Here is an 11,600-nt window from a genome sequence, read left to right as displayed (position 1 = left end):
AATTTTATGTTGTACTATAAGGTTAACCATGTAGAACTTTCACTTTACTGAAAGTTTTTTGGAATATAATGGAGGAAATGTCACATTTAGCTTACACGGTGCTATACTGTATATGTGTTGTTCTGTTGTGCATATTTAATTTAATATATGGTTTTTAAAGGTGTACTTTATTATTAGTTAGATGCCAAGTTGTCTTTGACCCTTGACACACAATAATAATGTAAAAATTATTTACAGCATCTATACCATATATTATGTGTATTTAGGCAGCACAAAAATAATTATAAACCACCAGACACACAGAACATTGTAAAATCTGCCACATATCCAAGGACAAATGCACAAATTTCCTCTGGTCTGCAGCTCGGCCCTCTTTGTAAACCTTGTGATGATGGGCATGCCTTGTCTTTAGCTTGTTACAAGTGTTTGATGATACTGCTGTATGCTTGTATATATTCTTTTCAGTATTTCTTGCAGAGACCTCTTTATTTTTTATCAGGCAAAGGAAATGGTAAAGTACTTGGGTTTTAATTTTCTTAAAGGAAAATATTGTAGGTTCTACACCGAGTTATCTCATTTTCTAAGCATGGCAGAAATCACACATTATTAATAATTGTCAATACGGATTATTTCTAAATGAACAATTTCCACCTCTTTTGCTCTTATTACAATGGTGAGATGTTAAGTGAGATTTCTGTTGGAACAAGGAGCATAAAATGATCAAGTCTTAATTGTGTTATGTTGTTGTTTTTCTACAATCGACACATTCCATGTTCTTCCCCGTAATTGAAAACATTTACACATTAGACAGGGATTTACAAACTTTTCTGTCAGCCAAACCCCCTTTTTTATTTCAAGTAACCCTGAGATTTTAAGTTAATACTTCAATAATTTAACAACACATTGGCATATTCATGGTTTTCTGATTTGGTTTACTGACTGTAAATGACTGTTTACTGACTAAAGCACAAGTCTCAACTTTGTTTTATAAATTCATAACGTAATTCTAAAAAGCATATTGTATATATATATATATATGTGTGTGTGTGTGTGTATGTGTTTCTTAAATATCTAAAATTCTAATATTCCAAGTCAAATTAAATTGGCCAAATCTAGCACTAGACAGAAAAAGTAGTAAAATTACTTTTCTCCTTTTAATATTTAACACAGAGATCTCACTTGCCATTTTTTCAATAAAAAGAAGAAAAAAAAAAGTCCTCTCTCCGGCTAGTCAGGTGAGGGATAGTGAACTTTTAAGGCCTGGGATTCTTCTTTTTCTTGAACTTACCAAGACAAAGACCTTCTTGTGTCTCATACAGGCTCTGAAAAGCATGACCGGGAACAGAGTTATGATAACATATAGCAATTCAGCACTGCTCATCTCCTCAGACTACTCTCTACTCGCCGTTCACTACAGACCAAACCAAGTGTGTCTCTAGAACAGAACAAATTTCATTGAGAAAATCTTGATTCTGATGGGTGACTAGAACGTGCATTCTACAAAGATCTACTTGGTAGCTTAACTCACTTTCAGCTATGAGGTTTGAGGACATCCTTCATGAAATTGGTGGCTTCAACAAGTTCCAGTTTCTGGTTCTGTACATCCTCTGGCTCCCACGGGTCATCCTTCCACTGCATTTCCTGCTCCACAACTTCATCTCAGGTGTTCCACCCCATCACTGTGCCCTTCCTCACTTTGACGACCGGTACGCAGGAGGCATAGAGAAGGACGGTGAATCGGCACAGATTCTGGCTTTTGGCATCCCACGTAATGCAGATGGCTCCTACAGCTCCTGCAAGATGTACCCTCTTCCTTTGGACTTTGACCCTAATGGTGACCTGTCCCGACTGTATGGAAACCGATCAAATGTTTCGGTGCCATGCCAGCACGGATGGGTTTATGACCGCTCACAGTTCACCTCAACAACTGCCACGGAGGTAAGAATATGCAAGGCGCTTTCCTCTATTTCAGTGGTCCTCAACTCCAAGGCATTGTCAAAGACAACATTTGAAAGGCCCCAAGATATATCTCGAATTTCTGCTGTAATGACAAAGCAGCAATATATTAAAATAATTATTAACAATTAAAACAATCAAATTCCATACATTTCGATAACTATGTTCTTCAGTGTTTACACTTTTAATTATCAATGAATTAAAAAAAAAAAATCTTTCATGATTATGGAGATTTTTAAAAATATTTTTTATTCACAAATGATCATTTCTAGTTTGGCATAACTAGAAAAAATCATTCATTATAAAAATGTCCATTCTTTTCCAGGAAATCACACTTAAAATCCAATAATACATTCAGGTTTTCAAAGACCATCACAAACATAGTTCTTAAATAATAGTTCAATTATTTAAAATAAGAAATATGTTGACAGTTTACAACTTGATTTTTAGCAGTTCTAGTTTATTTAAAGCATGTTTTGTCATTTTATAAATTATTTTAAGCCATCTTGAGGACCTCTAGTCGAGAACTGTTCTGTTTTATATGTTGAAGAAAAGTTATGAATTTATTTTCATGCTGTTCATGCACTTTATTTCACCAGTATATTCTCTAACACATATGAAAATATACAAAATCAGCAAGGATTTGTCTCTCTTTTTCTAGTGGGATTTGGTATGTGACAATAAAAAGCTAAACCAAGCCCTTGCCACCTTTTTCTTCATCGGAGTGACAATCGGTGCTATCATGTTTGGCCAGTTGGCAGATAAGTATGTTATTTTTATTACTATTATGTATTAGACTAATTTGTTCCGTGCTATTTTTATTTCTTTCATCCATGGACCATAGCCAAGATTCATTAGACTCAAAGTTGGTCACATGATTTTTCTACAATAAAGTGTCTTTACTCACATGTCTGAGGTTGAAAAACGATTCATTCCCCTTGATTTGTTCTGCATAGCTGACTTATACATATTCATAATCATTCTTTGCTTTCACAAGAGTTCAAATATTCATTGTACTTGTTATTTGTCACGGAACATGTCACAGTTAAACCCATATCCAAAACTGCTACCTCAGGCTATTTGTGTAAAGACCAAGAGAGAATGTGCACACTGTTTCCATGTGATTTTCACTCTTATAAAACGGTCTGTGGTTAAATATATCTTTCATGTCACTCCACAGGTTTGGTCGTAAGCCAATGATTCAGGTGTCCTTTGTGGTCAGTGCTATTTTTGGAATCGTTGAGGCCTTTTCTACATCTTATGTGATGTTCGCCATAGCAAGAACCTTGTGCGGACTTGCCTTGACCGGGATGTCTATCACCACGGTGGCCCTGTGTATCTATCCATTTCTTTAATCATCATTAAAATCAACATGAAATCAAAACTGATCTTATTTACTTTCTTGTGAATTACTCATCAGTGCATGTTGTCCAATGTGTATGTATATACATACCATTCAAAAGTTTAAAAGACATAATCTGAAATGATCCCTATTAAAACTCTACCAGATTATTCACACTCTTTCATGAACTCTGCTCACTCTACAGGTATCGAGTGGACAGACATTAAACACCGCACATTTACGGGTACCATCATCAGTCTCGGATGGAGTGTAGGGAACATGCTTCTGGCTCTTCTGGCATATCTCATCAGGGACTGGAGGCACCTCATCCTGGTGGTGACATCACCCTGCCTTGTTGGCATAATTGCCTGGTGGTGAGTGGCGGAACTGCACTGCAAGTAAAAGAATAACTGGTTCACACAGAACGCGTTTTTTTAATTTCCAATTTTTCCCATTTTTTTCTATGTAAACATGTACTAGCTAGACAGATGAGTATCGCGTCTTGCGTCTTTTGCAGCGTCTCGCGCATGACACGGCCAAAGACTATAGAATAACACAAGACGTGTCACTCGTATTGTTTTGAATGGGAGAAATATGGCGGAATAAGTCCCGCCTTCTAAATAAGAGCCAATCGCCGACTGGTAAAGTCATCAGGTCACTTCAGCGGCCGTTAGAATCACCGGTTTCTATAGAAACAGTCAGACGCGCGCCTCCGAAGAGACGCGCATTTAGGTCTGCGCATGCGCATTAGCTTGATCCAGCCTGAAAATAGTTTTTTTTTTTTTGTCATGATTTGAGCGTTTAGAAAAACTACATTTATGAGCGGGTTTTATTTCATTGGTGATTTCAAATATGAAATTTAATCGTAAGGTTGGCGAACAGTTTTGGAGAATTTGATGTTTCCACATTCAAAGAGATTGCATGATGCCCAAGATGCCCGAGAGGCGTTTCAAAGATGGCCGCCGAGTGAAATTACTTAAAGGGACTTTGACATGGCGTTCTAACAATCCACCTTATTCCTGATCGAAGAGCCTACTGTGTTTTGAATTATGGGTGGCACTTCCGGTTTGGGGAACTTCTATTCAAAAAGACTGAAAAGAATCATTTCAAATAATTAGGTTGCCCTACAAATAAAGCTTATCTGTCTGTTTGACTGAATGAGCTGTTATTATTCCTACATGAGCTGTTATTTATATTCAGATATCACGAGAATAATGTAACGCTTGGTATTTTAACGTGACATGTTATAATAATTGTATTTACCTGTTTTCTCAGGTAAATACAATTTATTATCTGTCAAAATGACGGAAATCACTTTGAAATAATATTAATGCTGAAGTTAATGAGCATTTTTGATTAACGTAACGTGTTACATAATACAGATAATTATTACAACAGTGATACCCGTCCATTACTGCAGTGGAAAGAATCATGCTTTTGGGGTTATTCATGGTCTATTGAAAGTACCTTGTTGATGCTTTGACACTTATAAATGTCCTTTTAATGTTCAATGGTTGAAGGGTGAGTAGAATAAATGTCATCTCAAAGTTTTTAAAAAATGTGATATTGCGTTCATAGAGAGCTTAACGGAAGTTACACCCATAATTTGCGCAAAATATAACTAAATATAATATGAAGGGAAAAAATATTGTCAAATTTCAATTTATTATTGATTAACAAATATTAAAAAGGTAAATAATATTTAAACTATATATATATATATATATTACAAAAATATAATATCTTTTTGGGCCTCTAAATGTGCATCATGATTATAAGACTATTTTTCTCTTTTGCAAATCATCTCAAAAGGTGGATTCCCGAGTCAGCAAGATGGCTGCTGGCCAATGGCAGGGTTGAAGAGGCACAGAAGTATCTCACTCAGTGTGCTAAGATGAATGGAAAGTACAGTTACACTCATAAACTGGACATTGAGGTAAACACACCTAGCTGAGCTTTCATTTTTTTATAACCAATTTTGATCACATCCTTTATCTCTTCATTAAAAACTAAAGAAAACATTTGTCACCTATATAATATAGACCTTAAAGAAAATCACCATTACTGAGGTCTCCAACAAGAATCATTCCTACCTTGATTTAGTGAGGACACCGAAAATGAGAAAGATTGTGCTTTTCTCAGGGATTTTCTGGTATGTGAGCACCTTTTCATTGTGATATAAAAGTAACTGTGTTTTTTTTTTTTTTCTTGTAAATCAATAATCTTTGTTTGAATCAACAGGTTTGCAGTTGCGTTTACCTACTATGGCATCAGCTTCAACATCACTGGGTTTGGTCTGAACATCTATCTCACACAGTTTGTCTATGGAGTCATTGAAGTCCCAGCTAAAGTTGGGACCTACTTCACTCTGGACCGGATTGGACGGAGAAACGGCCAGGCGTGGTCTCTCATTATAGCAGGAGCTCTGATTGGACTAAACAGTATAATCCCAACAGGTACTCCTTCGTTCTTATCATGCTGCATCTTTGACCTCTTTACCATATTTGATGGTGGATATGAATTACTGAAGAAATGTTGTGTTGTTTCATCTGTAGAGTTTGCTGCTGTGCGTACAGGAATTGCAGTTATTGGGAAGGGATTCTCAGAGGCAGCCTTTACCATTGCCTTCTTGTACACATCTGAGCTCTACCCTACTGTACTCCGGTATTTTATTTATTTACTTATTTTTAATTCTATTTATTCTTTTAAAAGAAAAAGCTTGAAGAGCACTTGTAAAAAAAATGATAAAATGTAATTGCCAGGGGTTTTCAGTCTTTCATATGCCACTGATCCCCAAATAGGATCATCCTCATGTGAGGGACCCCATCCTAAAATTGAAAAAAAAAACACCCAAATTTATACACTGAAAAGTTAATATTATAAATATAAAATTATTTAACATTATTGCAATTCCTGTCTTGTGATTAAGGACTCTTATTTTGAAGTGTATTTTTGTTCCTGTTGTTCCTCCTGTTTGACTTCCTGTGATTAGTTTTGGCTGTATCGGTTTTCAGGTGTTTCAGAAAAGTATTTCAGAAAAGTAACCATTACATTACAAAGTCATAATGAAATTGCAACGAGACATCTTTGATGATGAATATGGCCGACAAATTAACAGCCTTCAAAATTAGACACATTTTCCATTTGCCTTGTTTGTTCCCATATTAAACCCATGTTTGTTTCCATAGTTACCCTTGATAGTCTCCATAGCAACTCATTACCCACACCTGTTCCTTGTTCCAGCCCATGCTGTTTGCACAACACCGTTTTTAACTAAAAACAGAAATCTTTTTATGCGTTTTGGCCATTCATTTACAAGACAACGGCCTTTTTTGGTGGCCTGAAAATGAGAACTTTTGAAATCGGTTTTGTAAACAAAACCATGTAAACATAAATGCGAATCTGTGAAAATGGTGACGTCATGCATTCATACGAATTTGCAATAATGACTAAATTGGCGTCTGTATGCCAAAATCTTACTTATTGATTAAACGTTTTTTTTACAGTTTTTTCTATACTTTTCCACTGACCTTGTCACTACCTTGCGGCCCCCTGCAGGTCCCCGGACCCCAGTTTAACCAGCCCCCCCCTAATTTAATCCATATATATGACCTACCTCTTGTCTTTTGGAATGAAGGAACTTACCCTGCTTCTCCTTATCTTTCATAGGCAGTGTGGCTTGGGCTACACCTCTTTTATATCCCGTCTCGGAGGTTCACTGGCCCCCATGGTCATATTATTGGAGGACATGTGGCGCTTTGCACCGCCTGTAGTGTTTGCTGCCACTGCAGTTTTCAGTGGAAGTGTGGTCTTCCTTCTGCCCGAGACCACCAATGTTCAGCTTCCAGAGAATGTTCTGGATGTAGAGGAGGGGAGGTATAGTATCAGATCATATATCCAGTATAGAAGGATGCCAAAATAGCTGTCTGCTGAATCATACAAAATATGAAGTACCAGAATATGAAAATACCACAACCAATATTAAATACCACAAAACTGCATAGTTATTGAAATATGACACAATGTGAAATATTTGTCATTTATTTATTTATTAAAGGCACACGGTGTCCACAGAATCAGAGAGGGATGTTGAACTCTCTGAGATGAATTCAGCACCTGCAGCTTTACAAGAGAAGGACTCATAAAGGCGAATGCTGTCAGAAGAACAATGACTCCTTACAGTTCAAGATCCTTATGGACAGATGTGAATAAATAACATCAACTACAAGACATTTGTAGCACACAAGGGATAAATGTCTTTGAGCTTTCACAAGACAAGTAAAATGTCAACAAATTGCTGTCTATTAAAATAAGGTGTTATTTTTTTGTATTTTATCTTCTGTAGCTTGAAAAGAAATAAAATGTAATGGTGCTAATGTTTGCATGACTTGTGTTCTTGTACATTTATTCTTATGAGAAATATTAAAAATGTTTGTTAATTTTGTATCATGGAATGTAATACATATGTAATACGACTGAAATTTAGAATTCTGAGAGTTTTGACTTTAGAATTCAACACATTGAAAATGCAAATATGGAGATGTTTTTTAATAATACGGGGTGCTTAGACTTAACACCATTTCTTAACAGTATTTGTATTTTAATAATAATAAACCTATACATTATTTGTTGAGACAAATTTTTACCATGTTATATACTGTTATATATATATATATATGAATTTTCCAAACACTTACACTCCTTAGTGGCAGGGGGTGCTAGTGCACCACATACAGCTTTACACACAACAGAATGAGGCGTAGTAGAATTTCACAGGTCAGCTGTTCGCTGACGTGCTTCTCTTAAACCCCTCAAAGAAGTTTTAACTTTATTAGGATTTTATGATATGACCGTAAACAACATGGCAGACCCAAGACGACCGAATAAGATTTTTCGGTGAGTATTATAATGTCCGTGTTGAACACTTTTTGAATTATTGTGATGGGAGGTTTGATTGGCTCTCGTTAGCATCGCTGTTAGCAGCAGTTCGGCTAATGATTAGTCGAGATTAAACCAGATTTTCACTGAAGATTGATATATGGTTTTTACGAAATACTATACTTTAAATTAGATGTTCTTTTTAATAATGTTACGTGTTAAAATGATAATGTTGATTAAGTAGTGCTAATTACTGTGCTTATTATTATTATTATTATTATTATTATCAGTGCTTATTACTGGCAGCAATTGGATAGTTATCGTTGCATATTTATGTTATTATGCTTCATTTATTTCAATTTGTTCACCTAGGTATCTCTGATGAAATCATGTGATGTTTGTTCTGTGTGTTTTATATGAATTTAAAGCATTAATAGTCGAGGCATATTGTATTTGTTTTACAGCTACAAGCCTCCCAATACCGAAACCAACCCAACATTGGAAGATCCTACACCGGATTACATGAACCTGCTCGGCATGATCTTCAGTATGTGTGGCCTGATGCTCAAGGTGACCTCATTCTCTCCTCTACAAAAACACCTGTGTTTACAGTCAACTGTGCTGTTTACTTCATGAATGCTCACTGTTTATGATTCAAACATGAGCAAAATGATTTAATGTTTTATTTTTTTTATGTTTTTGCAGCTTAAATGGTGCGCGTGGATTGCAGTGTATTGCTCGTTCATCAGTTTCGCTAATTCACGAAGCTCAGAAGACACCAAACAAATGATGAGCAGCTTCATGTGAGTTGTTTGTCATTCTCATAATTAATACCAGTGTTTAGAGTTTAGTCTACCTGAAGATGTTCTCAAATGTAGTGCTTCTGGACTTGTATGCCAAATTTAAAATGCTTTTGTACCTTCAGGCTGTCCATATCGGCAGTCGTGATGTCGTATTTGCAGAACCCGCAGCCCATGTCGCCACCGTGGTAACAAATAATCCAGACCCAGTGAGCCATCTCAGCAGGGACGGTATGAGAACCAGCTGATCCTCCCACTGTCCTTCTGGAACGCAGGAACACACACTCATCAGCCCAGCTGGCCAATCAGAGGCTGTCAAATTGACCAGTGCAGCTCCTGTTAAACCTTTTCAAGTTTTCTCTGTGCTTATCGATTTTTATGTATGTGACCATACTATGCTAAAATATTCACGTGTTTTGAATAATTTTGAGAAATAAATGACTGTTTTTGTGTGCTGCTTCAAACATTTCTTTTTTGGCTGTATTTTTCATGTATACACGAGTAATTAGTGCTAAATAGGACACTTTGATGTGTGTAACTATCAGGAGAGATTTTAGAGCGTGATGTTAATGTATTCATCCTGCTGCTGCTTCTGACTGTATGTGTGGACAGAAGATAAATAAGATTTTTATTTTGAAATATTTAATTTTTCCAAGTGTGATCTGCTGCAAAACAGATACAGAACTGTACAGACGTGCCAGATTTATCCCTCTCAGTGTATCCAAGATGGATTCTGCACAGGCCTGGAGGATTTAGGGAACAACTGGCAACTCATGAATTGACGTTTTTGGAAGTATTTTATATTAATAATTTATTATTTTGACTGTTGGCTTTATAACACCAGGACAGTTTCTTCAAAAATGTGTTAAAATTCTTTGTCTGTAACCTACTATGCTATGTTACCACTTTTCTGACAATATCATAATATATAATATTATGATTTATTAATATGATAAATGTGTTCTAAAGTCAAATACATCTTTTTTTTTTTTTTTACATACATAGGCATTAAATAAAAACATAAATATGAGCAATTAAGCATGACTCAAATAGTAACAAACATATTTCTTATTCAATCTTTTGTGTATCTAATTAAATTTCTTATGACGAATATTTTGTCACAATTGGGTCAAAGCTGACTAAGACTGAGTCAGCATTTTACCGTCATCTGACAATTCACTCTTTTTTTTTCACGTCTGATAACGCTTATTGGCTAATTCATAATCTATACAATGTTAAGCCAACCCAATAATTATAATTTATTACGAATTATTGTATAAAACTGTATTGTTTGTGAATATTTTTTTTTACGTAGCCCACCAACTGATTAGTGAAATTCGTCTTTACATTTCTCTTATGAATAATAATGTGTACACTCTCAAAATAAACCTGCGGAAGGAAGAAACATTACACAACCATACCGTCTCTCACCCACCGCGCAGTAGCAGTCAAAACGCGTAGTTTTAGTCCGCGCGACACTCAGCTCTCAGTGCCAGTACAGTCACGTATTCGTTACGCGCACAGAGCGCGAGACTCCTCGTACAAGTGCATGCGGGTCTCGCGCCACGTAGAGTCGTTGGTTTCTCGAGAGCCGTCACATCGGACAGGAATACAAATATTACGCTGAGAGAAAATACAAAATTATCTGTTTTGTCCAACAAAAATACTTAAAGACAGAATGTTCCGAGCTTGAAGATGGAAATGACCTCCTGCTCTGAGAAAACGGACCTCGGACCATTCAGTTTGTGGAGTTTTATTGTTAGTTTTGTCAGTTATAAACTACAGGTGATCCGGACGGGTCCAGATTCCAGGATCTTCTCAGAAAAAACACAAACCGTTCTGGTAAGTGTCGTGGAGAGTGTTTTGTCTCTTCTTTGTTCACAACCGCTTATTTTAAACATATATACATTTTTCTCTCTATAAATGTGTAATCTTAAAAATATAAAATGTAATATAATGTAAAATATACAATTGTATTATTACTATATTACACTATATTTTATCTATCTATCTATCTATCTATCTATCTATCTATCTATCTATCTATCTATCTATCTATCTATCTATCTATCTATCTATCTATCTATGTAGTTGGTACATAAACCTGTGGAATCTTTAATCCTTATTTGGTTGAATCGTGCCATAAAAATACCATGGTATTGGTCATTTGCCATGGCAAATCTATGGTAATCTTTGAACTACCTTGGAGTACAACGTAAATACCATTGAATATAACAAAGTACTCTAATTTTACTGCCTGATATATTAAATCTCAACCTTTTTTGAGTAATGGACCCCCATAATATTTGGAACCATCCTCAAGGATCCTAGAATAAAATCGGCTCATTGGTATCATTAAGTCTTTGTGACGACCAAATGCAATCAAGTGTAATTTACGTTAGTTGACTTGTCCAATATTCAGTCATATCATCAGTTATATTATACATATATTATCTTATTTTATGGGAACATGTCAAATGTCAAAATATACAAAAAATCATATTCAGATATTTTATAAGGACCCCCGGGCATTATGTCAGGGACCACTAGGGGTCCAGGGACCTCTGGTTGAGAAACACTGCACTATACCATGGTATCACATCAGTACTTTTCTGTCCATGTTT

The 11,600-nt window shown here is 35.8% G+C and overlaps 3 protein-coding genes across 3 annotated transcripts in view; all 3 read left to right on the top strand.

The window, feature by feature from the left end:
- Positions 1–1,527: 1,527 nt before the first annotated feature.
- slc22a7a (solute carrier family 22 member 7a) lies at positions 1,528–7,443 on the top strand. The gene is made up of 10 exons (XM_067387212.1): positions 1,528–1,938; positions 2,618–2,721; positions 3,137–3,291; positions 3,504–3,672; positions 5,111–5,234; positions 5,341–5,450; positions 5,540–5,754; positions 5,854–5,962; positions 6,968–7,174; positions 7,356–7,443. The coding sequence occupies exons 1-10, from the start codon at positions 1,537–1,539 to the stop codon at positions 7,441–7,443; spliced, it is 1,683 nt and encodes a 560-aa protein (XP_067243313.1). The 5' UTR covers positions 1,528–1,536.
- A 592-nt stretch (positions 7,444–8,035) lies between these two features.
- On the top strand, positions 8,036–9,965 carry wdr83os (WD repeat domain 83 opposite strand). The gene is made up of 4 exons (XM_067387211.1): positions 8,036–8,194; positions 8,641–8,746; positions 8,882–8,979; positions 9,102–9,965. Exons 1-4 carry the CDS (start codon positions 8,145–8,147, stop codon positions 9,166–9,168), a joined length of 321 nt encoding a protein of 106 aa, XP_067243312.1. The 5' UTR covers positions 8,036–8,144; the 3' UTR covers positions 9,169–9,965.
- A 592-nt stretch (positions 9,966–10,557) lies between these two features.
- cacna1ab (calcium channel, voltage-dependent, P/Q type, alpha 1A subunit, b) overlaps positions 10,558–11,600 on the top strand; it is a 149,966-nt gene continuing 148,923 nt past the window's right edge. The window contains exon 1 of the mRNA XM_067388832.1: positions 10,558–10,818. The gene's annotated coding sequence lies outside the window, so the exon portion shown is untranslated. The remainder of the gene's footprint in view (positions 10,819–11,600) is intronic.

The sequence above is a fragment of the Chanodichthys erythropterus genome, chromosome 6, assembly GCF_024489055.1.
Source record: "Chanodichthys erythropterus isolate Z2021 chromosome 6, ASM2448905v1, whole genome shotgun sequence".
NCBI lineage: Eukaryota > Metazoa > Chordata > Actinopteri > Cypriniformes > Xenocyprididae > Chanodichthys > Chanodichthys erythropterus.
The sequence above is the reverse complement of the archived record's forward strand: the minus strand, read 5'-3'. Positions and strand labels throughout refer to the sequence as shown.